The sequence below is a fragment of the Seriola dumerili genome, unplaced genomic scaffold (genome assembly GCF_002260705.1).
Source record: "Seriola dumerili isolate Sdu_G_001 unplaced genomic scaffold, Sdu_1.0 BDQW01000258.1, whole genome shotgun sequence".
Classification (NCBI taxonomy): domain Eukaryota; kingdom Metazoa; phylum Chordata; class Actinopteri; order Carangiformes; family Carangidae; genus Seriola; species Seriola dumerili.
Window position 1 is genome coordinate 2888866 of NW_019174513.1, and position 26169 is coordinate 2915034.

Sequence of the window (26169 nt, forward strand, 5' to 3'; positions counted from 1 at the left end):
AGGCTGGAACAAGTGAATTTCTCTCTGTGACCATAACCTGCTGCTGCAGCACTGCCGCGCTTTCAGATTCCAAACGCTGTCAGTCTTATATGTAGTCGAATCCTATTGGATTATGAAGTGACCCTCTCAGCCAATCAGACCGAGCCTTCTAACATGCAGAAAAAAAGCTGAAGTTGTTGCCCTATTTCCTCAACCGGTAATGTCCGAGTGTGGTGAGTAATGATGAATTAAATTTACTTATTTATCATTAATGTTACTTTTTCGGTGATATATTAGACACTGATATTAATGTATGGAGGATTTCAACGGGGGGAGACAGCTAATGTTAACTTTTAGTCTGTCGCCGCCATTATACCACCGAAGAAGCGTATCCCGCCCTCCTTCTTCGGTCTTTTCTTCTTCTTCTCCTTGGTATTAGATAGTAAGCACCACTGGTGTAAGTGGTAAACCGGGTTTAGTCGCTAGCCAACCTGGCTTCGACGCCCGCTATCAAGGAATGATCTAACAGCTGTTTTATTAGCTTCCGAGCTAGCGAGGGAGCTAACTACCACGCCGCGGACACGTTAGCTTTGTTGCTAGAAAGATGGCTATCATTGCATGTTAGCAACACTACACTGGTTAGAGATAATACAGCTGGCTAACGAGTAGCTAGCTAATCGCTAGCTGTGGAACTGGCGTACATTGTATCACAAGTGAGACCCCTAGCTAAAGGGTCACAGTTGTTGATATGGGTTATTAGCGGGTGACTGCATGAACTATAAGAGACTGGTCCACTTGTGAGTCAACGTCGGAGTGACATTGCCCTTGCAGTAAACACGATTAAGTGCTGGCTAGTGTAGGTCATCCTCCATAATGCATGTCATAGATAAGCATTCGTGGCGTTTAGCGAAATGTTATCTCTTCCTGCTCTCTAATAAAGGCATATTGGGGGACAGGATACTACTGCTGGTGCTCGCAAGTAAATGGGTATGAGCAGATGCAGACCATGGCTGGATTAACGTCCTGGGGTGAGGGGCCCAGGGCGAAAACTTCGCTCTGGTCCCCAACTGACCCCTGCTACACATGACAGTGTCATTTTATCCTAGACAGGTATTTTAGAAAGCGGGTTTCACAAACTCTGAGTTGACTAACACTGGGATTGGAAACTCCAGAGCAGTTGATCAGAGTTAGTTCAGTCAACTCTGACTTGTGTGAATTAAAAAATCATCACTGGACCTCAGATACTATGATTCATTATGGCAATGGTTGAATAAAGAGGTGAGCCTCCATTTGAATCCAGTGGAGCCAGAAGGAATAATGTGTGGACAGTGGGCATTCATCTTCAAATCACATAGGCAGCAGCAGTAAAAGAGTCTTAGGCTATGTCAACATTAAGCCACCCAAAATTTAAAATGCTGTTTTCATGATAAAACAACATGCGTCCACACACCAGGCGTTTCCTTTCAGCAATTGACATCTATTCACATTAAAATGCCAAAAACGGTGATTCTCCTCTTACTGAGCATGGTATACTAAATGGTCTATTATCTAGAAAAGTAGAAAACAATGAAATACCAAGCTACTGCCACCGTCTGTTTTTTCACTGATATAGCAGTGTTTCCCACAAACCTCTGTTTTCCCAGTACACACTAAAATGCCAAGCCAGCATTGTCAGATTTACACACTATGGAGACTGTTTTAGAAAAGTAAAGTTTTTGGGGAGAAAAACTACATGTAGTCTGGATGCAGGAGCAAAATGCATAGGAAAAAGATGAATTTATGAATTCAGCTGGAGAGTGTGAACATGGCCTGAGTTTGAGTGGAGAAAATAATTATATAGTTAGCACTATTACATTTTATTCAGCTTTGTCCAATAGACCACATTATTGAATTTTCTTAATGATGATACATTTCTGGGATCCACCTGTTTGACTTTTAATTCAGCTGTAACCTGATTGGGACAAAGTGCTTCTGGCAGCAGATGATGAAAATATAGATTAAACAGACAAGACATAAGTTTATAGACTTATGATTGTAACCATAGACTGGCCCAGTAATAGCCTAATGATTTTGGTCATTTGCTGTTGAAAAAGCATCAATGTTAAAACTGAGTGTAAAATATTTTTGCTCAGCAGCATTTGATGACTATATATCAACAGGTTGTAGATTTAAACAGCCATATTTAATTTAAACTTTTAAGATAAAAGTTTAAATTAAATATGGTTATTTTGGAGGCTGCAGTTTGTGGTACTGTTGAATTGTTTTGCTTTATATGGAGAGGTATTTTTTTATTATTTTGTCCATTCTATTTATCTCAATGAGGGTAGTCTAAATAAGTGGCTTTATTCCATTTTTTTCTTAATATCAACATCTCCCATGAAAAGACCAAAACCAACAAGGAAATAGCTGCAACGATTTGTCAATTAATTGATTTGTCGATTGACAGAAAATTAATCTTCAACAATTTGATAACTGAATAATCATTTTAGTCTTCTAATAATTTTTCGAATTTAATCTTTTAAGCAAAAATTTAAACTTTTTCTTTTTCTATTTTCTCCTATACAAGGATTTGATGCTTTTCTTTGTCATAAATGATACTAAACTGTATATCTTTGGATTCTGGTTTGTTGGTGAGACAATACAAGACAACATTTTTTTTCACTATTTTCTGGCATTTTATAGACAAAGTGATTAATTGAAAAAATAATTGCCAGATCAATCAATAATGAAAACTAGAATGGCACTCAGTAGAGCGCAGTGTTGAATAAAGTGATACCAGTGATTCCCTGGCCCAAGCCCTATCCCTCCACCATGTGGTTACTGTAGTCTTTTGAGCTGATCCCACATACACTGTCCTGCTGCTGTAAATACTCACTAAATGACAAGATGCAGTAGATAAACCATTTACTCCAGTTTTAGCAACATTTGCTAAAACCTAGATCGGCCAGCTGTTTTAGGATATTGCTGTTTTGGGGGGAAAAGTCCCTTTTCCAAAATGACCCATTCAAACATTTATATCATAAGTGGGAACTAATGAGCTTTGTGAGGAATGACACAGATGGACTGGGTAATGTGAAAAGTAAGTAGAAGAGACAAATTAACGAGCATGGCTGGTTTTTATCTTTTTATGGGAATTCTCAACTACAAGAGAATATAGAAAATCACCATCCTTATTAATTGAAGTTATAGTCTTGTCTGCCAATAAACTAAAATGTCACATTGATGTCTTTCAAACATGTTGATTCGTATCTTCCAGTGGGTTTCTTTTATTTGTAAGGTTCTTTTTTCAAAGTAGAGCTTTGTTGGTGTTGTATATGGTCTGCCTGGTACCTAGTGAGTAGGAAGGATTGTAGAGATTGTGTTTTTGATTGTTGTATACATTCAGCAGTAGTATGAGCTAAAAAATAATAATTAGTCCAGGCTCAGCGCATGGTGAGTCATCTTGGCAACCCCAGAGTTAGCCTCCTGGCACTTGAGTCCAAGCTGTTGTCTTGATAATATATGCAGGCACTTCTTTTCATCAGGAGAGGGCAATGTTCACAACTTAACTTCAAATGTAATGCACTGGTGGGTAGGCATCTGTATAAGGCTCACGTTGTGATATTACTTTCTTATTCAAAGCATGTTGAGTTTTGTGAACTATTTCACCTTTTATCTAAATCAGGCTTGAATTGCTGCTTCTCTTATGAAATGTTTTTGATTTCTAATCCCCTGGCAGAGATGGAGAGTTCATCAGTGTACATGTGCTTCCCCTGCTACCAAGAGTTCAACACTCTGGAAGAGGTACTCAAGCACCAGTTGACATGCACAGCTGAGGATGAACAGTCAGACACATCAGGAACCACCGCTGTCACTGTTCCAGTGCTACAGACTCAGGTAAGTACTGGCACAGTCAACAATTTTCCCTTTCAACATGTGATTGAGCCTGGGTGTTTCTGAGTGCAAGAATAGAATTGAAAAAGCATCAATATTGTGATGGTGGGGCCTGAAAAGGCCAGCTGTGTGATCGTGTAAAAGCCTCTAAATCATGCCTGGAAAATGACATTGAAATGACAAGAATAACTTTAGCCATAAATTGACAATGCTCCCGTTCTCATCGTAGTAATTGTGACATTCATCAGAGCGCTCATCAGAACATTTAGTTGTTTGTAATGATTTGCTCTGTATTTATATCTGATTTAGTTGTACGCTGATGTCATATTTTTAACCACAGAATAATGAGGAAGTCTTTTTTGTTTAGATGGTGATCGTTATTCGTCTTTTATGGTGTAATTGTTACTTAACACGTATCAGTTTAATTTCTTTTAATCTTCCTTTATTTAACCAGGCAAAAGTCTCATTGACAATGAAATCTCCTTTGGAAGAGAAACCTGGCCAAGAGGGCACCAATAAAACATTGTTACATCAGTAATGCAAATGATATAGATGAGTTGGCAACTGTCCCACGCTATGAAAGAGTGCAGACAGTACCTTGTTAAGATGGATAAACAGGCATGAATTTCTTAGATTATCTAAAAGAAAGTAAAAACAATTGTATCAGAATTATAAGGTCATTACATACATTTCTAAAATAAGTTTTCAAGGTTTAGTGTACAGTGGATGTGGAGATCTTTTTGTTAGGCTGAATTCCTGTTTTCTACAAGCCCCTCACTACAACATGTGTATGTACATACAGTATACCAGTATACATATTAAGGACAAATATCTGTCACTAACTCCTAACGTTTACTCGATAAGTTGACAGTGGATATGTAGCAAGGCCTGCACATTATTCAACAGTTTTTTTCTAAGTACTTAAGAGCCACCTGGACTTGCTTTCTTTCTCACGTAATGGCAAAATAACACATTAGCACGTTGTTTATCAGAGTAATGAGTCACTTGTGAGGCAAACAGGTGGAACAGGCAAAAAGGTGGCAGTGCTAAAAGTGGATGGATTATGGATTATAGAGTGCTAGACTTTTTAAATCTAACTTTATATTTCAGAGTACACGACAGTGCATGTTTTATATTTTTAATAAGCTCTGAACTGGCATGTAAGATATACAGTATATGAGAGTTGTTGGTTGTTGAATAGAAGTTTGTTAAGTCAAAGAAGATAAACCTGCTTAACCGAGATGTTGTTTTTGGTCATGTGATACAATACAATAGCAACATGGTTACAAGAAATATAAGCAAGCATTGCATTATTTTGGACGTAATAGAATAAATCACAGTAGATTAAAACAGGCAAGATTGAGAGTGGAAGTGAGTGACATATGATAAAGGTCCCAGGCCAGATTGATGTCCAAGACGCCACATTTACATGTTTTCCAGCGAGGCCAGCTGAATCACCAGAATGTTCCTCATGCTTCATTAATAATGAACAATTTGTTTTCATGAGGACAGGGAAAAAATATTTTCTGTCTTTTTTTGATGGGGCCTCCCCTTTTGCTTCTTTTGGGTGAAGTCTGCAACTTGTCATTTTTTTTGTATATACCCTCTGGGTACTAAATGTATGCTTCTGTATGGACTCTCTTGTATTTTTATTGTTTGGCTAGTGCATTTGAGAGGCCTGTGGATTTTTACATAATGCATTGTGTTCAGTGTTTTTTACAATGTGTGTCCTGTTTGGTATTTATTCTTTTCATACATTTCATCAAAATGCTGAGCTCTATTAATTCAAAATTCCATGAAGACGCCATCTGAATTGCAGAGTTTGAAAGTTGTGTAACACAGCGATTTATTCTGTTTAACTTTGACATATTCAGCTGAGTTTTGGTGTGACTCGCACTTTTTTCTTTTGCCTCTCTCCTGACAGCTTCAGAAAGCCCCCAGGGTTAAAAGCAGCCATTGGCCCTCGTTTAGCAGTAGGGCATGGCTGTCTGAGCTTGTGCCCAGACTTCCATTCTTACAGTCTTCAACACACGTCCATAAAGCACAGTGACACTCATGACAGACAGATTGCATCCTGAGTTGCCAGCGGGAAGAGAAGCATGAGAAATGCATCAGTCATTGCCACCCTTTCTCCTGATGTATCGCTCATTGGCCTTCTCATAGATGAATCAGTTGGAGAAACACTATAAAACCTGCATACCTTATGGCTTCCTGGCCTCTGCTTTGCCATAAGCTGGTTTATTGCAAGCCACCCCACTTCATTAGCTAGAGTATTATAATTTCTGTCTGCATTATATGACATTGATAGAAAACAATGGCTGCTATGGCTGAAATGGATACAGAGAGCTCTTTCAACACGTCTGTACTCATTCCCCAGATGAGTGATTGAATTCACAGAGTGTAATTTGCACTTCATTATGCCTCTGTGCCGGCGACAGCCCTGGCCGGAGGCCTTATGTTTTTGGGTTGTCCTTCCGTTCCATTCTTGTGAATGCAATACCTCAGGAACACCTTAAGAAATTTCTTCAAATTTGGTGTAATTGTTCATGTGGACTCATGGACGAGCTGATTGGTGGTCAAAGGTTATAAGTCACTGTGGCCTCACAAAAGATGTTTTTGGCCATAGCTCAAGAATTGATATGCTAGTTATGAGAATTTCCCACCAATGTCTAATGGTACAAAAATGAAGAAGTGATGACATTCTATATCCAAAAGGACAAAGGTCAACTTCACTGTGACATCGTTCTGCAAAAACACTTTTCTGGCCTTTATTCAACACACATAAGTGTTGAGTACATATATATATATCTGGACAGACACGGATTTGAACTGCACCTTGACTGATTGGTCATGGCTGGAGCCATACAACCCGAGGCGGTGTCTCCTGTGTCTGAGAGTGAGAAGATCAGACATTAAAGGAAAATGAAATGTTTCCTCAATACTGTGCACTGAACAAGTCAGAGTTTGCGTTTTTGGTGATTTGGTTAATCAGAAGTGCACCATCCTCTGACTTCACAAATTCACCCCTTCATTTCCTTTTTGGATGAAATTATGACTCAGCTTCTATATCTGCAAACTTCCTTATCAGGATACCAAAAATATTCTCTTCACATACAATATGGCATCATCAGAAGCTCTCCAAGAATGATTTGAGTACTTGTGTTATCAAATTCAGTAGGACAGCTGCCTGACAGCTAAAGTTCTTAGTTTAAAAAATGTCCACATCATATCATTTTATTAGGATCAAATCTCTAACGTCTAATGTCCATTTGTAGCATACCAAAAAAGTTTGTCTAGTGGGCAGAGCAGACAAAGCGTATAGGACAGTCGATGCCTCGTGTATACCATTCACTGTATGTTAATGCGTTTTTTGTTTGAGGTATCATCCTCCTGAAGCTTCAACACCAATAAAACAGTGCACTGTCAAGCCATAATAGTTTAGGGTAGTCATGAAGCTGTATTTTGTCTGAACTATGAGCAGAAGCTGTTAAGTCATTCAGTATTAATTTCAGTATGAAAAAACTATTATAAACCTTGTGCACTGTTCACAAAGGTTAAAAAGATTTGTTCATGTTCCCTTTTTTTTTAAATGGGGAAGTGCCTCTCTTATTGAAACTTATAACTGTGTGCACACTGTGTATACACCTACAAATGGTACGGCATGTCACTTTTGTAATGGAAGCCTTGTTTCAAAGATTAAAATGAAATGAAAGCCTCCCTATTATGATAAAACGAGGGACCTGTGACATAAACATGAAAAACACTCAATTGTATTACATTAAAAATAAACATAAATGAGAGGAGCATTTTATAATATGTAGACTAAGAAGGATGAGATTACAGTGAGAGTTAAAAATCTTTATGAATCAAAATGTTCAGAATAGTTTTTCTTTGGGATGTTTTCTTTGAGGTATGTGAAGTAGCTGTGTAGTGTGAAAACCCATAGCCTTCCTTTCAAGGCTTGTCCAAGGTTTTTCTTGCGCAGTGTGAAAAGGTTTATTCTGAATGGTAAAGATGTACTTATAAGAAGACTTACAAGTTTACATTAATGTTTAATATGAAGATCTAAGCCCTTATAACATTTCCACATTTGCTATGAATGAAGGGTTCAGTTTTCTGAGTGATAGAGTATTTTTTTGGTGAGACGTATGGATGTAAGGATACACACTTGTTTTTTTTTTTTGTTTTTTTTTTACTAATACTTCTTTCTGATATTATTTTCTCTTTTATTTTTAATGCAACCTTATCTCCAGTGTAGTGCCAGAGATGGGCTGATAGAACGCTTTTGTTTGTGGGTTTTCTGTGCTGTATCCGGGAATGGTGCCAGTTTTGTGAAGGCTAGAGCTGTGGAGGAAAATTTACAGAAATGTTATTAGGTCTTTTGACTTTGTGTAAAATTGCAAGAACATTTATAAATTGCAGTGGATGTGTATGAATCATGTTTTTTTTAAACTACAGTCCAATCATGTCCTTTGTCGACTAGATTGTACACAAGGCTGTTAATGACAAGTTCTCCACTGTCGAGCTGTAGTAGAAGATAAAAAGTGTTCCATACATTCCTGTTGTGTTCAAAACATAAATCCTGTTGTTGACTGATCTTGACTTTCTGCTTGATTAGAGGCTTGACTGTGCAGTTAGTCAGCATATACTTTAGAACTAACAAATATACAAATTTTCTGTACAGCCTTAAAAAAGAATATGCCAATTGTTTGCCAGAAGGCTGTAACCAAAGAAAATAACAAACTAAAACTGTTACAAGTTACTAGCTGTTTGAATATAATGTGATGCATTTAATACTCATTTGTTATATTGATAAAAATGGACCAATTAAGCAAACCACTTTAGTTTTATTTCAATTTCAAGAAGTAGTTGAGACATGCGCATACAATATTTCAGAGATGTTCACTTAAGAAGCATAAAAAAATTATGCTCAGCAGACCATCACCACCCTGAATTTCCAACTGCTTACTGGATAAAAATGTAGGTAAACAGCTTTAGCTGTACAGTCAGCGGTAAAACAGAAATAAAGTATGCCACAAATCATTATTGTATGTGAGACATGTTGAACTGTTGTGATTGAGGCAGTTTCAGACGTCTTTAACCTTGGCCCTTGATATTCTGTTTTTATCATCTGAATGGACAGAAGTAGCAAATGTAAAACCCTGTGGAATGACCCATTCAACCTTTGATAGCTATCGTCCAGGCTGAGGCCTTATCTTGGCGGTCTGGAGCTCTCAGAGGAACCTTGGCTCTAAACACATGCTGCACTAATTGACCTCAGTACCCCAACACTGAATTCTCATTCCTCATCTGCCAGACAGAATAGAATTAAAGAAAAACACACAAATGTTGAAAGTAATCTCTCTGATTTTTCTTTCCTCCCTTGTCTTTGCAGCAAAAGGTAATAAATATATCAAGGACAGTTGCAGTCCCACAGATTCAAGTCCAAGCAGAACAGTCCTCCGTGCAACTTGAAAAGAGTACATTTAAGCAGGCTACAGTCAGTGCAAAGCTGTCATCAGACCAGCCCAGAATCCTCTACCAGTGTGGGGACTGTGATGAACTCTTCAAGAGCCTGGACCTTTGGCAGCAACACCGTAAAGAAGAGACATGTCAGCAGTCTGCCTCAGGGAGCAAGTCAAACCCTGATTCGCAACCTGAGGCAGACACGTCCTCAGCTCAGAGTCCCACTTCAACTTTGAATCCAGATGATTCTTCTCTCTCAAAGAGTGAAACTAGCAAAAATCTAAAGCCAGAACCAGTGGAGACACCTGTAGAAGAGGAAGAGTGGCAGCAGGTTACAGAGACCTCTACAGCTCAGAGCTCTGATCCTCCTGTTTCTGAGGCGGCCTCTACGACCTCTAATCCAGAGGATTCGTCTCCCAAGAAGCGGGGGGCAAACAAAAAGCCTAAGCCTGAACCAGTTCTCCTGTGTGTGGACTGTGGCTCATGCTTCGGCCTGGTGTCTGAACTAGTGGCCCACCGCAAGACCCAGCATGGCTTTGAGGAAGCTCTGCACCGCTGCTCTGTGTGCGGGGAAAGCTTTCTAAACACTACACTTTTTCTTTACCACCGCAAGCAACACAGACAGCAAGGTGAGGAAAAGGTGGTAGTCGTTTGTGAAGCAACACAATCAGAGGAAGTTTGTTCTCAGAGCAATGGGACTGATGAGCAGGGCCAGGAGCCCACTCCCTCCACTACCAGTGTCACACCTACCTTCACACAGCCTGAGCTGTTTATGTGCACCCAGTGTGGGCAGAGCTTCAGCGATGAGGGAGGCCTGGCTGCCCATCGTAAGCAGAAACACGACCTGAAGGAGGCACTACACAGTTGCTCCCATTGTGGGGTTAGCTTCATGAACACCACCCAGTACCTGTACCATCGGCGGGAGCACCGTTTCACATCAGGGATGGAGGTGGCGGATGGAGCTGAAAGTGGCGATGAAACAGCCACCACTGAAATTCAAGGTGCCCCACAGAGCTCAAAGCGACTGCTTTCCCCGCCTGCCTCTGCCAGTGATTCAGGTTCACCCCTTCCTAAGAGAGGTAGGCCCTCTTTCAGGATCCTGAGCAGTGGTAATGTTGTCAAAGGTAAGTGGAATTCATTGCTTTAAAGACAATTTTTGCAAAAAATAAAAATAAATTATCGCTTATAAATTAAAGCTTTTGGCTTTAATGGATTGTTTTTGTTGTTGTCAGGAAACAAGGGTTCAGGCAGCAAAGAGGAAACAGAGGGCAGCACTGCAGCAGACTCAGACAACACCAACCATCCTCCACCTGTTAAACTGCTGCAGGACTGGGCCCGCACACCATTACCCCATGTTTGCCCTTACTGTGGCAAAACCTTCACCCGACGCGTATTCCTCCGCACCCATGTGTACAGCCACACTGGAGAAAAGCTCTTCACGTGCAAGGTGCCAATCAAAATCTAATCAAAATGTGTCCTTTCTCAAGTCTGAGGGATAATATGCTTTGATATAAATGTCTTTTATGTCGTGCAGTTGACATTGATGAGATGATGTAATGCTTTGAAGGGGAGGCAGACACAATTTGAACCTCCAACCTCATTATATTTGACAGATTCCCCGGTGTGTCTGCACAGTGGAAATTGATTTGAAAATCGTAATTTGTTAAAATTTAGCCATATACAAGTTTATTCATTCCCTTACATGAGATGCTTAAAACTAATAAATATATCAAGTAAATATATCAGTGACACTAATCTTGATTATTGTTGTTGTGAAGGTGTGCCCAAAGTCCTTCACTAACTCCCAGAGCCTGCTGCGCCACAGCATGAACCACACGGGCAGCAAGCCCTTCAACTGCGATGTTTGTGGCAAAAACTTCTCCCAGAGCTCCACCCTGAAGAGACACAAACGCATTCACACATTGCTAAAGCCTCAGCGCAAGCGTGGACGAAAACCGGTACACTTCCTACTATTGTTTACTTGTTAAAATTGTTCTCAAATTGAAATATAATGTCATATATAAAAATAAAAACTACATGAAATGATTCAGATTCATTTGGATGTCAGCAGTCGTTTTCTTAGCTGGCATCACACTTTTTAAATAGTAGATAACTTGTTTTTGAAATAAAACTGAATTTTCATCAAGAATTATATATTTTTGTGGTAAACGTGCAATGATTATTTTTTAATTTTTTTATTTCTGTGTCCCTCTATACAGGTGTGTGGTTTGGACAGTGAAGGAGCTCCTCTGGCGTGTCCTCACTGCCCGTCACGGTTCAACACGGAAGATCAGCTTAACCATCACAAGTAATAACACGTTTTTGTTTTTTAAGCATCTTTTATTTGTAGGAGTGTAGGTAGAAAAACAAAAACATGTCAGACAATTGTCAACATTTAATTTCAACCCAATTTTTGGTGTAAATACATTAGACTTGCGGTTCCAACAGAACCCAAGACAGGATTTAGATAACCCACCCTTGCCCAGAGCTGTAGTAGCTGAGCCGTGTCCATCTACTGAGCAAGATCTTTAAGCCATGTGACACACACACTAACTGAGATGTCTGGGTGCCCTTGAGCCTCGGCCACGTATGATTGGCAGACAGAGGCCCAGTAAATTAAGATAACGATAACAACCCAGGATGGAGCCTGGTCCTGTCCTACCTGGTTAAGCGAGGGGCAGAGGATATACTGTGTGTGTATGTGTATTTTATTGGTTTTGGCTATAACACATTGGACGTGAAATACAGTATTGTAAGTTAAAAGCACTGGCTTTAGGCTTTACAGTTTTGAAACTGTATATGCTATGTTTATACCTGCAGAACAATGATCAGGATCAAGGTTTTGTTGTTCAAATACTACACTTGTGATTGTCTTGGACTGACTGCCAAAACCAGTGGCATGTTCTAGAAACCAGTGGAACCCAAGGTTTCGGCCAATTTCTGCCGTACCAGCTGGGCCAATATCAATCAGTATAATGGCTTATCAGTTACTCTGTTGAGTTTTTGATGAGTCGATTGGTCTGTAAAACGCCAGAAAATAGAGGGATATGCACATCACAAGATGCCACAACCCAAAAATAATTAATTTTGACAAAATAATGTTAACTCAAGGTCTGCTGTGAAGCTTTTTCCAGAGCTTTCGGCGGTATCTCACCGTCCTCATGAGCAGATAGAATTTACTTATGTTGCTTATTTTCTGAAGAAGATTATTTTCTTTATTTCCAAAGTCAACAATGAACTTTCGTGCTAAACAAAGATATTGCAGCAGAGGATGAGCAAAAGCAGCATCTTTTTCATCATCATTTGAGAAGCTGGAACAAGCAAATGATGAACTTATCGTTTTAGCTCTAGTCAGCCTATTCTCACATGTATTACTTATAATGTGCAGTTTATACTTACTTACCTACTAATACTGTACAGCATCAGTCCTACTCATTAAAGAACATCTGGCTGGAAAGAGAAGTGACCCTGACTGAAATTTTAATTCTCCCATCCACCTCAGGGTCAGCTGTCCTTGAAATATTGATTTCTATTGTCTGTTTAACAGGGAATAGAAACAGCCTGGACCCTTGAGAAGTCCTTGCACATCACCTCTAGCCTTCTGCTTTACTTTAAGTGACCTGTGTGCTTAAATACTTTTGCCATAATAATACCTGTAGGAGTATGATATACATAATACATATACTTGTATGTATGCAATATTTAGCGAAGCGTGTTTTTAAAACTTCAACATCATTCTTGTTTATTCTGATTAAAAGCTGCCCAAGAACCAGTGTTTTTTTTTTTTTCTCCATGCTGTGAAAGCAGGCCTGATGCAGCATTAGGTGAATACATCCTAACACTTCTCTCCTCCCCTAAGGCTATATCCAGCGTAACGTTATGCAATGGATAAATATAGTCTTTCATGTCCTCACTCTGACTCCTCCCAGTTTACTGCTGTTCTTTTATCTCCAGCCTTTATACACTCAGCTAATACCCCTTATTTAACCTGAAGCACAGTTAAGCACATACTTGCTGGCAATCCTCCCACAAGTCACATATAGGGCGGCAGCTCGAAACCAAAACATGACTTTTTCTACCTCTCTATTAAGGTTTATTATATGTCTTTGAATTGGGACATTTTAAATCTGAAATGTATTTAATATATTGGGGCATATAAATATTTAATTTAATTTTTTTTTTAATTTTAAATATTTGTGATCATTACACATTGCACACAGTACCTCTGCCCATTTACTCCCATCTGAACATATTTGTGTTAGGATATTTTTGTGTTAGAAACTGTAATTGTTGTCTACAACGTTAGTAATAGTATATGGTTAAATCGTCTGACTTTGTTGTGTTTGTGCACTTGCTTAAATATGTAATTTTTCTTGTTTAAATAGATTGCTCCACACCAGCCACCCATTCCCTTGCGCAGATTGTGGACAGGCTTTCACACGCAGGAAAGACCTCGACATGCACTCGCTCACTCATCAAGGTGAGAGATCAGGGCTCAGCCCGACATATATCTTTCACCCCCATACTTGTATGTTTTACCAGGAACTACCTGAAAATACGGAAATGATATCGATCAATCCTCTGGGCTGGGGTGTTTTTTCATTATTAAATCTTTTTTTTTTACCTCTCTTTTCATGTCGCATATCCTTTGTCCATGTGACCAGCTCTTGTCTTTTGTCTTTGATCAGCGTTTCCATCTGTGAGAAAGTGTGAATGCATTCAAGAGGATCACAGAATGTGATGAACATATCAAGCAATCAGATGCAAAGCAGATGCACTTTGTTGCAATGGAAACTAATCAGATATGATGTTCTTATCACTACAACATTCAGTTAATTACTATTGATTAATGCAAAGTTGGCGATAAATGCCTCCATCAAGTTGCCTGGGTGACCTATCTTGTTTATTTACAAACATACATCCATGTTGTATGTGCATTGTTCTTACGATGCATTAGGTCAATGACTTTCCATTGATCTGCCTCCCATGTGGACTGGAGGAGGAAGGTGGAGGTAAATGAATTGGGTCAACATGTTGACACTTCATCTTAATCAGGGGGCCGTTGGCACAGCAACCTCATTAGTAAAGCCTGAAGAGTCAGCGTGCATCAGGGGTCAGAGGTATGTGGCTCCTTTTAGAGAGATGATTGGAGAGATTGATCCATTGATCAGTCCAGGGCCATAGGCTGAGATTGTCCTTATTAAAGGTTTAATTAGAGGGCCCCAATGCGGAGTAGAGTGGATCACCCCCACTGGGATAGACAGTACAGATGGTTAGCAGATTGCAAGATGTTGGTGTGACGACCTATGGACATACTGATGAACCATCAGTGTCAGCGATTTCCCAGCCAGGTTTTACAAGAGCAACCCAAGTGAGAGTGTGGTTTGCTTTGCCAAAATACAACTAGGCCACCAGCTGATCAGAGCTGAAATGATGAATGGATGAATTAACTGATTAGCTGTTCGACAGAAAATTAATCTGCAACAGTTTTGACAATCGACAAATCACTTAAATAAATTTTCAAGCAAAAATGCCCAAAATTAGCTGGTTCTGAATTCTCAGTTGTGAGGATTTGCTGTTTTTTTTATCTGTTTTATGCCACTGTAAATTTAATGGTTTAAGGTTTTGGCATGTTGGATGCCACTTGAGCTCTGGGAAATAGAGATTTTTGTTATTTTCTGACATCTAGTCATAGACCATATGATTATTGAGAGGGTGACTGTCTAGCTCAGTTGATACTTTGTTGTTGATAGATGTAATTATTTGATATAATAATAATAATTTGTCTTTAAAAATTTGAAAAAACATAATATAATAATTTCTAAGACCCCAAGGTGATGTCTTCAGAAGTCCAAAAACCAAAAATATTTTTGTCATTATTATATCAAGCGGAGAAAAGCAGCAAATGTTTCACACCTTTGCTTGATAAAGCACTTCAATTATGAATATATGATCAAAATTGTTTGACTAATTGTTTCTCGATGGTGTAATCAATTTATGGACCAGCAGACATTTTGAGTTGTCATGCTTTTAGGAAGAGGTGTTACTAATGGCAACAACGATGGCTTCGCTCCATTCAAGTGTCCAAAGGACTATGACAGTGTGACCACAAGCCACCATGAACAATACCTGGACCCTGAAACTGAATCATTAATTTTAAATGTCTGTTGTGAAAAAGAACTATTGTCTTTTCTATCTTAACATCTTGTGTATTACATTTTTAGGTTGAACTCTCCCTGTGTGTTCATAGTATGAGCAACCATGGAACACAATTAAAATCTAACGATGTTTGTTGACACTTGAAAACTGGCTGCCTCTGACTGTTTGGGCACCGCTGCCCATCACCAGGCATTTCTGTGCGTACCACCTGTCACTGCAGCATAATTGGCACAACCTCCAGCATTAAACAAGCTCAAATCAGCCATCAGATATTAGCATGGCACGGTAGCTGCTCGACGTATTAGGAAAGAATATGACCACCTGTCTAAAACCTGACACTGCTCCATCACAGACAGGCAGCCGGCGTCGTGTCCTCACTGTTCATCCCAGTTTGTGAACCAGTCAGTGCTGGAAATCCACCTGCAGCGTTGTCCTACCACAGACGAGGAGAAGAATACTGGCCGTGGACGGGGTCAGGGCCGAGGACGCTGCACTGGACAGGTTAGGAGCACAAATAATCATTACTCTGTTTTTCCCTCTCAACTTCAAAGACATTCACAGAGTAAGAGATTGTTAATCTTAAGTGACAGATATGTTTTTAATGAGAATGAAGCAAGCACTTGAAATTTTATGTGATCTTTTTATCTCTTTATTTTCACCTTTTTAAAATTATTTTTGGCATTTTGCCTTTATTGGATAGCTGACATTCGAGACCGCCTGGAAATGTAGGAACAGAGAGAATTGGGTGACATCTAACAAAGGTCTCCAGTTGTAATCGAACTGTGACACTGTAGTTACGTCACAGTTGGACCATAAAGACACCAGGCTTTTCTCTTCATTAATACCTCCATCCCTTTTTCCAACTCCTTAATTTTTTGTTTTTGTCTAATTCCCATCCCTTTTCCCTTCATGCCTTTATTCTGCCCTCAGATTGAGTGTGACCTATGTGGCCACCGTTGCATGACCCAGGAGGGCCTCGACCTCCATCGGTTGTCCCACACGGGCCAGACGCCTCTCAAATGCCCAGTGAGGCCTTGCCGCCGCCGATTTACCTCCAACAGTGCCCTGGAGGAGCATGTGCTGGCGCATTTCCAGGGAACACTCAGCAAGTCCAAAACCCGACCCCGCTTCACCTGTGAGATTTGCAACAAGGATTTTGCCTACAATTCCACCTTCACTGTTCACATGAGGACACATACTGATGAAAGGCCCTTTGAGGTAAGAAGTAGGATGGTGTTTGTGTGTTTTATCTAAAAAGGGGAATTTTTCTGACCCTCTTAATCTTATTTTGTCCTTTTACACAAGGATTTCAAACACTTTAACATCTGTATTTCAAATTGAAATCCAGCACTGCCTCACCCGCCATCGTAACACCCGTTCATAACTGTGGCCATCTCTCTGGTTCCGGACCATGGCCATTTGTGCAGTGTGTGTCCTGCGGGTGTTTCCTCCCTCCCTGTGTACCTGTGATTAATGGCAGGGCTGAGTTAGGGCCTGTCAGCTCCCCTCTGTGCCTGTTACTATTCTGGGACTCTCTCCCTCTGCTGCTCTGGTGACGAGGCAGGACATCAACTATAGACCCACCCAAGCCCATCACAGCACGTCGGACTGTAGAAATTGATTTCATGTTTGTGGCTCTGCTTTGAGCCATATCTATCAGGCATGCTAAAGACTGAGGTTCAAGGAGCATCGGTCCTCAAACACAGAGGCGGTTGTAGGGATGAATTTTAATTCAAATCAAATACACTGCGTTCCTGAAGGAACACCTATATTTGCTGAGTATATAAAGAGCAATCTCGGCAGGAAAGGTAATTTTATTAGAGTACACTACCGTTTCAATCTGAGCATCTCCCGTGGGAATCAAAATAAAGCACAACAAAGTCATTCTATTTTAGTGCTTTAGGTTTAATCAAGTATCTTGTTATAGTTTATTGTCTGCACTCAGGTGGGAGCAGTCAGAAAACAGTGTTACAGTGGCAGGAAAGGTACAGCTGTGGAATTTACTTTATTAAGAAATTGTGTAGCTCTCAGCTCACTGGATACATTTTTTCCTTTTGTCCACTGTTAATTGATTGAAATTAGCTGGATTTCTTCGTATTTTATGACAGTAAACTAAACAATATTGGATTTTTTTACTGCTGCTCAGAAATAACAAGAATTACTTTTAGGTAAGCAATTGTAATGGTTATTTTTCAAAACTATTTTCTGATGCTTTATAGACAAGCAATTAATTTATTTTTGTGAAAATCAACGGTAGATTGATTGAAAAACACTTGTTTCTATTGCTTTCTATCTGTCTTATCCGGTCTGTCTTCCCCCATACCCTGTTTTCTCTGCTCTTCCTCTATCCAGCCAGAAGTGCTGCATCTGCAGAAAAGTATAAAGAGAGGTCTCAGAAAATATTAATTGCAGTCGAGTTTGTGCCTTGGCACTGTTGTGAACATAACTGTACTTTTCTGCCACTCTCTTACCTTTCCTATATTTTGTGCATTCTCCCCTTTCCCACTTCCCCATTCTCCTCCTCACCCCTCCACCAGTGCACCACATGTGGCAAGCGTTTCCGCCAGCTACCCCATCTGCAGGACCATGAACGCATCCACAGTGGCCTGCGGCCTTTCTGCTGCTGGATATGTGGCAAGAGTTTCAGCGTGGCTGCCCGTCTCACCGAGCACGCCCGTACCCACAGCGGCGAGAAGCCCTACCCCTGTCCCCAATGCCCCGCTGCCTTCCGTTCTCGCTCGAACCTGGATAAACACATGCGGCTACATGGAGACATGCCTTTGGAAACCGCTGAGCAGGTGGCACAAGCAGCCGAGGCCGCCCAGGTTCAGAAGGTCCTGGAGGGGGCCAAGGTGCTCTCTTCTCTGGCCACCACAGGGGAGGTCGAGTCTGGCTCAGTACAGACCATATATGTACTGCAGGGGGCTGAGGGAGGTACCGAGACGGTCATGATCCCGTCTGATCAGCTCAGTGGCATGGACGGAACCTCACAGGTCGTCATCCTGCCGTCCGCCGTTCTAGGAACTCAGACCATTACTGTTCCCACTATTTCCATGGATGGGAATGAAATCACCATGGTAGAGACGAGCCAGTCACCGCAGCATACCATCGAGTTCATTGTGGAGGAGACTGTATGAAGGCAGATTAGAAACTTTCGTGAACAGGACAACATGGTAGAGAAAGTCTGAAAAATTAGTTGAGAATATAGAATGTTGATTGAGTGAAAATTTGATAATTGATTGATATGCAGTTAATACTTTATGTTTATAGTTTGATAGCTTTCTAAGCCAGTTTAAACAAAAGTCCCATCCTGTGAATAAATACTATTTTACAACTTCTCTTGAGCAGAAAATGATTTTAATATCATTTTTGAAAGTGTGTAAAACAAATGAATCAAAGGTTGATACACAGATGAAATGCTCAGGAGGGTAGAATGTACCTTAAATTAGTCTTTCAAACTGATTAAAAAACTGGTTGTAAAACTGGCCTTCCGTTCTATATAGACATGCATTTACAGCCACTATTTATTAGGGGAAGACTGGTGGTGGCCCATGAAATGTCTTCTGCTTTCTTTATAATAAAACGCTTCAGCTTTCACATCCATGAGCGTCCATCATTTTATAAGGTGGATGACATGAGGGCATTGCCCCCATCCCATCAGATGAGATGGACTTTATAGGTCCTGCTATAAATTGCCACTTGTGCCTTTTGACAAACAATATGAGGTCTTCTGCTGAGAAATATACAGACCCACACAGCGCCAGTCAGTATACAGCTTCTCAAACCATTTTGTTTCGCTGTCACATACACGCTAATGTTAGTGGAAGGCAGAATGAAGAAGAATTGTGTGTATAGATCAACCCTAATGTTCCAATAATTTGTAGGACATAATGTAATTGATTGATTTTGTGTTGTAATTAAATACAGTAATGGGTATGGCAAGATTTATGATGATTTAGCTGAAGTATAGAATTATGCAGTGGCAAGTAGTGTAATGAAATTATCCAGCACTTGCTGTATAGTTATCAAAAATAATGATCCTATTTGTGTCTGAATGGGAAGAGGCATAATATGATATAAGTTTTGCCAGCGCTGCAGTAGCCCATTATAGGCTTCTAAAACGCAGTTTATGGCTGTCTCCCACCCAGTGATTGCTGACAGGGGTTTTGAAACCACACACAAGCAGAGGCACTCAGTCTTAGTTTGTTTTCATGTCATGGAGGGAGAAATGCTGATGATTGTGCCGGGAACTGAAATGGGAAAATGGCAGCATTTCTGCAGAGTGAGAAGCATATCAGGAAATAGAGGGCTCCTGAGGAGCAAAAAGAAGCCAGTGCCAAGAATTTAGCTGCTCTTCATTGCTTTTCTGAGAGTCAACAGGCAACCAGTCGATAAATACATGTTTTTTCCTTCCTAGCAAATCTTGAGAGCTGATATTCTGGTGGAGTGCCGTTTATCATACCTGCTGTCTAACACTGAACCCGAAAACACACACAACAAACACACAGATGTGTAATGAAATTGTTGATGCTGGCGTTGAAATCATGAGACTCGTGTGCTCTAGGGAGCCAGTCTGACTGGGGCATAATGGTCTTTTTGCTGTACGGAGAACAGTATATTGTCTGTCTGTGTTCATTCCTCGGCTCAGACTTAACCTTGTGGCTTTGCTTTCGGTTCTGTATTTGTGACGACCATGGATAAACAAAAACTGATTTTTCCCACTGTGATGCAGAGTTTTGAAAAACAGATTTAAATGTAATTTAAATTTTACTCACACTTAAAGACTTACAGCTTTAAGTGAGATTTTTATGTTAGGTCAGTATGTTAACTTACAGATCTGATCTGGTTGGTTTATCTTGACTGTCAAACACATAATATATAAGAGTTTGGTGTTGTCCAATTCAGCTTTAAATGCATATGCAACTGTAAATGCAACTTTGGGATAGAGAATGTAATTGCTATTGACAAACAAATACAGTTGAATCCAACTATGTTTATTTTAAAAGTGAACATAATGGCGATCACATCTTCAAAAAGTAATGTAACCATAGTCAAGGGGACTTAATAATACTGGAAAAAAGCATTTACAACATATTCAGTATATAAATTCAGCTGGTGCCAGACATAAAGAATATAATGAAACATATAGCTGACTGGTGCTTTGTCAAAAATTAAATTGGATCATGAAAGTGTGACCCCACACATTATTATTACATAAGATTATGTGTTGTTCAATGTTAAAATGGTGAGATATTTAGTCATTATAGTAATAACCTAAAGAACATACTTTTTAAAATACTTCTGATGACACCATTGAAAAAAAGTGAATAAACTGAATAGCTTATTTATTTTGCACCTTATCGATGAAAATACACACAAGCCAATATCCAATAAATGATTTATAATCATGCATGAGCAAGCTGGGATGAATATAAATTACTATATATGCTTGCATGTGCAATGGTTTTTGCAATTATATATTTAAATTATTCATGGAATTTGTAGGCTGGAGTAGCAAGCTGTGAAAAGAAGGTTTTATCTTTTAATGCAAGCAAATGAAACAGACAATTATGCAGATACACGGGGCCCAAAATAACATCAGATTTAGGAATATCCTTGCTACAAATGAAAAAAATTAGAAACAAGCAAACACAGTAGCTGTTCTCACCCTGGGCATCCCTTTGATTCTCACCTCTTTTTATATCATAAACACTAAAAATACCCAAGTGACCCTTAGGAGAAAATGTGCATATTCAGCTCTCACAGCAGTAAACTCGCTGACATCACAGTGTCCCGTGCAGGTGGAGGACACCAGGAGTTCTGTTTTTGGCTTACACCTCCAGGTAAGAATAGTCACAGAGCATCTATGAAGTGGATACACAGGTTTAAAGCAATTACAAGTTACTTCGAATTTTATTATGGCTTTTAGATAATTGGCAATATCTGGAGTATTTTTTTGTCAGATGCATTTGTACGAGCTAATGTTGCTACATTTCAAATATTATATTTATCCGTCAGCAAAATATTTGAATGATTAATCAATCAACCATTTGTCCATTAGTTTTAGTTTAAACCTTTTCCCATTTTTCTCAGCTAGCCATTTTCAATCAATTTTAATGTTATGTATCCATTACTTTTTAGTTTTCAATTAGTATGCTTTCACTAAATTGTGGGTAATTTCACTAATTTGTGGGTCTCCATTGTTTTAGCTTTTTTTTTTTTTTTTAACTATTTCAACCACGAATATTTATCCACCACCACTAATTAAACCATTTACCCATTACTTTGAGCTATTTCAACCATTCAACTGCTAGCCCTTTAAGTTAAGTATTGAATTCAAGTACTGATTACTTAGCTAACTGCTTTTACTTCTCTGCTTGCTTGTTCAGCTAGTTTTCACACACTCTTAATCAACCCTGGTGTGTTACAGCTGACTTGATGTATATGGATGTATTTTTATATGTTCATGCTGGAGACAGCTGTGCCTGGAGGCATTATGTTTTCAATTCTTGTGAATGCGTTATGTCAGGAACGCCTTGAGGGAATGTCTTTAAATTTGGTACAAATGTTCACTTAACCTCAAGGATGAACTGATTCGATTTTGGTGGTCAAAGGTCAAGGTCACTGTGACCTCACATCTGCTCCATTCATGTCAATGTGACATCTCAGGAATGCCTTTGGGGAATTCCAAGAAAAATTGACACAAATGTTCCCTTGGACTCAAGGATGAACTAATTAGATTTTAGTGGTCAAAGGTCAAGGTCACTGTGACTTCACAAAACATGTTTTTGGCCATAACTCAAGCCTTCATGTGTTATGACACAATTTAACCCATGTACATTAAATGTATCCAGATTAAATTGAGTTAAATTTAAATCAAATTTATTTAATTCAATTCAAAAATGTATTTGATGTAAAATGTTTTAATTCATTCATCTCAATTTCATTTATTTTATTAACTCAATTGATTGAACTTGGTAAATGTAATTTATTTTAATTTCACTCAATTCAATTCAGTAAATTAATCTATGAAGTAAATGTGATTAATTAAAAATATTTGTTTTAATAAAAGTAAATTAATTTGAAATTTGAATCAATTTAATTTATTTAACTCAATGTAATTTTATTGACTAATTTCAATCTAATTTAATTGCATAATCAACTCAATTTATTTTACTTAATTCAACTCAATTTAAAGTAATGTAGTAAATTTTATTTAGTTTAGTTAATAGCACTCAATATAATTTAATTGAGTAAATTTACTTTTATTTTAATTTCCTTTGATTGCATATATTTGACTTGATTTTTGGTGATTCGATGGCCACTACAAGGCGTCCATTCTACTTTAACCAAATGTAATTTCCATTTTTTAAAACTAATTGGCCTAACATTACTCAATATAATCTTTTCACGTACCCCATGGGGTACAAATACCCCTTGCTGGGATTCAATGGTGTAAACTGATGTTCTAAATAACTCAATCTGCAATATGGTCTGCTAGTAAAAGACCTACAGTAATAATGATCTGTCTGAAGGATATACTGCAAAATGCCAGTTAAAACTATAGGCTACAATATCCTGGAGGAACATTATGGTATATCACTGGAAATAAAAAATATACACCTACAGTAAATGTCTATACAACCTCTGTAAACCCACTAACTGCTGATCCCCAGAGAAGTATTAATGTCATGGTTTGTTGATGGCGTTTGGATGTTGTTGGGTGGCTTTTTAAAGCTTTGCTTCCAAGGTAACTTGATGGGAATTTATGTTTGCTGACACAGATTATCACTGTGGTGAAAAAGACGTTATTTAATTGTGGAACCATTTTCTTTATAATTGCAATGTTACTGCCTTATCTTTACAGTGATGTGGGACATGTCTTCAAGTACTGTATGAGCATTCTTAATGGATTGATTGCTGTACATATACCACAGCAGATTTTGCCCTGTGCATTTCATGTTTCTGTTTGATGTGACACTGATTTCATTCAGTTCTTAGACTAATAGCTAAAGTAATACTGCAGTATATATTTATGAGGAATCCAATATAAATATCACAGCAAACCTATCATATAGCCATTAAAGGTCAAAAACCAGAGAAAATTACATACAGTAGTAATGCAACAGGAGAAGGAAAATATCATAAATCACGTTAAGGTCAAAGTACTGTATGTGCAGTGCTACACAATACATCCCTGCAAGAAAAATGATGCTGGTTTTTATATAGGGAGACAGCCATGTTTTATTAAATTATATTAAAATATACACTATGTACATAGTACACAGATGTACATACTGAATCTTGAATTACATTGGTGACCTCTGCTTCGGGTGTGTTGCACATGATAGTCAAAATTATGCATCCCTAATTTATGTTTACCTTTGCTGCTAATACTATACTAATATTCCTTTCTGATTAAGATTATGCAATTACAACTGCAACATGATTAAACTGTAGATGCACTTTACCAGCCTTAAATGCTACATATTCACGAGTGTTTCTGGCTGTCTAAAAATCAAAGCATAAACATTTGGTCATTCTATTGTTTATATCATTAAAAATTTATGTTATCTATTCCAGTAATTCATTCTATTTGCTACGCTTTACAAGTGACAGTAGAGTAAATTATATGCATTAATGTAGTTTAAGTTTTTCTGTCCTAATTGAAAAACATCTCACTTCTATTCTGATACTTCGTCTTGAAAAATAAAGTCTGAGTTAGGGGGCGTGCAAAAACATGATGTAGTTCTTTGTATTTGACTAAGTGGGCACACTTATGCAAACTTACTCAGTCGGCTACAGCTGACTTCCCAGCTCTATTATCATATTGTAGTTATTAATGTATGATTGACCTATTTAAGTAATGGTATACATTTATCATTCTCTATGTCTTGCGATTACATATTTATTGCTTGTACATGCATCCTCTCCACGCTCTGTCCTTCTCTTATTTTCATTTTCTCCTTTCTCCCTTTTTTTTTTTTTTACACCATTACTCCCTTATTCTGTCTCTCCCTGTCTTCCCCCCCTGCGACATAGCCTCTGTCTCTCTCTTTGCTGAGGTGGCTATACCTGCTGTGACTTTGACAAAGTAGTCTCCATGCATGTAGTGGTGTATTTCTGTGTGTGTGTGTGTGTGTGTGTGTGTGTGTGTGTGTGTGTGTGTGTGTGTGTGTGTGTGTGTGTGTGTCTGTGGCTTGCACTAGCTTCGTTTTTAGTTTGCAAATTTGTCTGACTGTTGCGTTTGTTTAATGTGCACATTGAATACATGCAGCATGCATTCTGTGGGTTGGTGTGTGTGTGTGTGTGTGTGTGTGTGTGTGTGTGTGTGTGTGTGTGTGTGTGTGTGTGTGTGTGTGTGTGTGTGTGTGTGTGAGAGAGAGAGAGAGCATACTGCAGCATACGAGCACCTACGTCTACTGCTTATGTCATACTATACTCCTCTGGTTTGTCCTCCATTATCTCTCACTTTTTTCATCCCTTGCTCTCTTTTTCACCTTGTTTCTCCCTGTGCTCTTCTTCTCCCGCCCCCCCCCCACCTCCTTCCCACCTCCCTCTGCTTGTCTCCTCCCTCTCTGTCCCCTCCCTCATGTTTCCTCTGTCCTCTCTCTCTCTCTCTCTCATTGATAGTGAAGCATATGTGACTAGAATACTGAGGAGCTAATCATTATTCCACGAGCAGAGCGCAGTGCTCGGGCAGAATGTCAATTCTCCCCCCTCCCTCTGTCTTCTTCTCCCTCTCCCTCCCCTGTTTTGCATGCTTTCCAAGCAATAGTTAACACGGAAGCCTCTACGAAGAGAAAAGTAAGGAAACACTCTTGCAAATACACATTCGCAATTGCAAACGCTGGGCTCTTAACACCTGCAGCAAAGTGTGTGTGTGATGGTTGAATAAGGTTTACATTTGTGCTGTCGATGGTATTTGGAGTGTGTGTGTGATACATAGTTGTTATGTAAAAGCGCTCCATATCAATTTGTCAAGAGCAAAGTGGTGTGGGATGGAGATGAGAGAGAGACAGCTGTTGAATGCATATTTAGAGAAAAGGAGGGAGACTGAAATAGAGAGTGACAGCAGATTTTCAGAGGATGCAGTGAGGCCTAAATCACCAGATATATTAAGTTAAATTGCCTTAATGCATCTTTGCATGTTGGATTATCAATATATATGTATATAGTATGAACATAAAAAGACTGAGTATAATATGCAGACAGAGCCCTCTCACAGAGCAGATTCAGTGTCACCCAGTCGTGATGAAAACCAAGAGAGGGGTAAATTAGACCAGAGGTAAATTAAACAACAGACACACACTGGGACTGCAGGCGTGTGTCAGTGTGTGTGATTGAATGGGAGAGACAGCACACGGAGACTCCTCCTGACTTCCTGAAAACTGCAGCTGTGGGTCACAGCCAGGGGTAACGCTGTGTACGCAGCCCTCTCAACCCTCCAAGTCACACACACACACTCACCACGTGCGCAGAGCCTAAATAAAGAATTTTAGATTTGCAAGTTGGTCGGGTGCAGATACAGTCATATCCAAATGTCCACACAGACAAACAGACACACACAAACACACACACACACACACACACACACACACACACACACACACACACACACACACACACACACACACACACGGAATAAAAAATGCCATGGCCTAAGGGAACCGCTGGCGTGACATGGCTGCA

General features: G+C 39.3%; 1 protein-coding gene across 1 annotated transcript; it reads left to right on the forward strand.

Annotated features, from left to right (window-relative positions):
- The first annotated feature begins 145 nt into the window (after nt 1-145).
- Nucleotides 146-19057, forward strand: LOC111230148 (zinc finger protein 271-like). The gene is made up of 10 exons (XM_022756754.1): nt 146-212; nt 3698-3855; nt 9248-10442; nt 10551-10765; nt 11097-11276; nt 11538-11626; nt 13704-13798; nt 15830-15978; nt 16408-16695; nt 18015-19057. The coding sequence occupies exons 1-10, from the start codon at nt 200-202 to the stop codon at nt 18612-18614; spliced, it is 2982 nt and encodes a 993-aa protein (XP_022612475.1). The 5' UTR covers nt 146-199; the 3' UTR covers nt 18615-19057.
- The last annotated feature ends 7112 nt before the right edge of the window (nt 19058-26169 follow it).

What these genes read in the sequence shown, in the direction of transcription:
- LOC111230148 (XM_022756754.1), top strand. An exon ending in GATCAGCTTAACCATCACAA is followed by an intron (nt 11,627 to 13,703) that starts GTAATAACACGT and finishes TTGTTTAAATAG; the next exon opens with ATTGCTCCACACCAGCCACC. An exon ending in GAGGACGCTGCACTGGACAG is followed by an intron (nt 15,979 to 16,407) that starts GTTAGGAGCACA and finishes TTCTGCCCTCAG; the next exon opens with ATTGAGTGTGACCTATGTGG.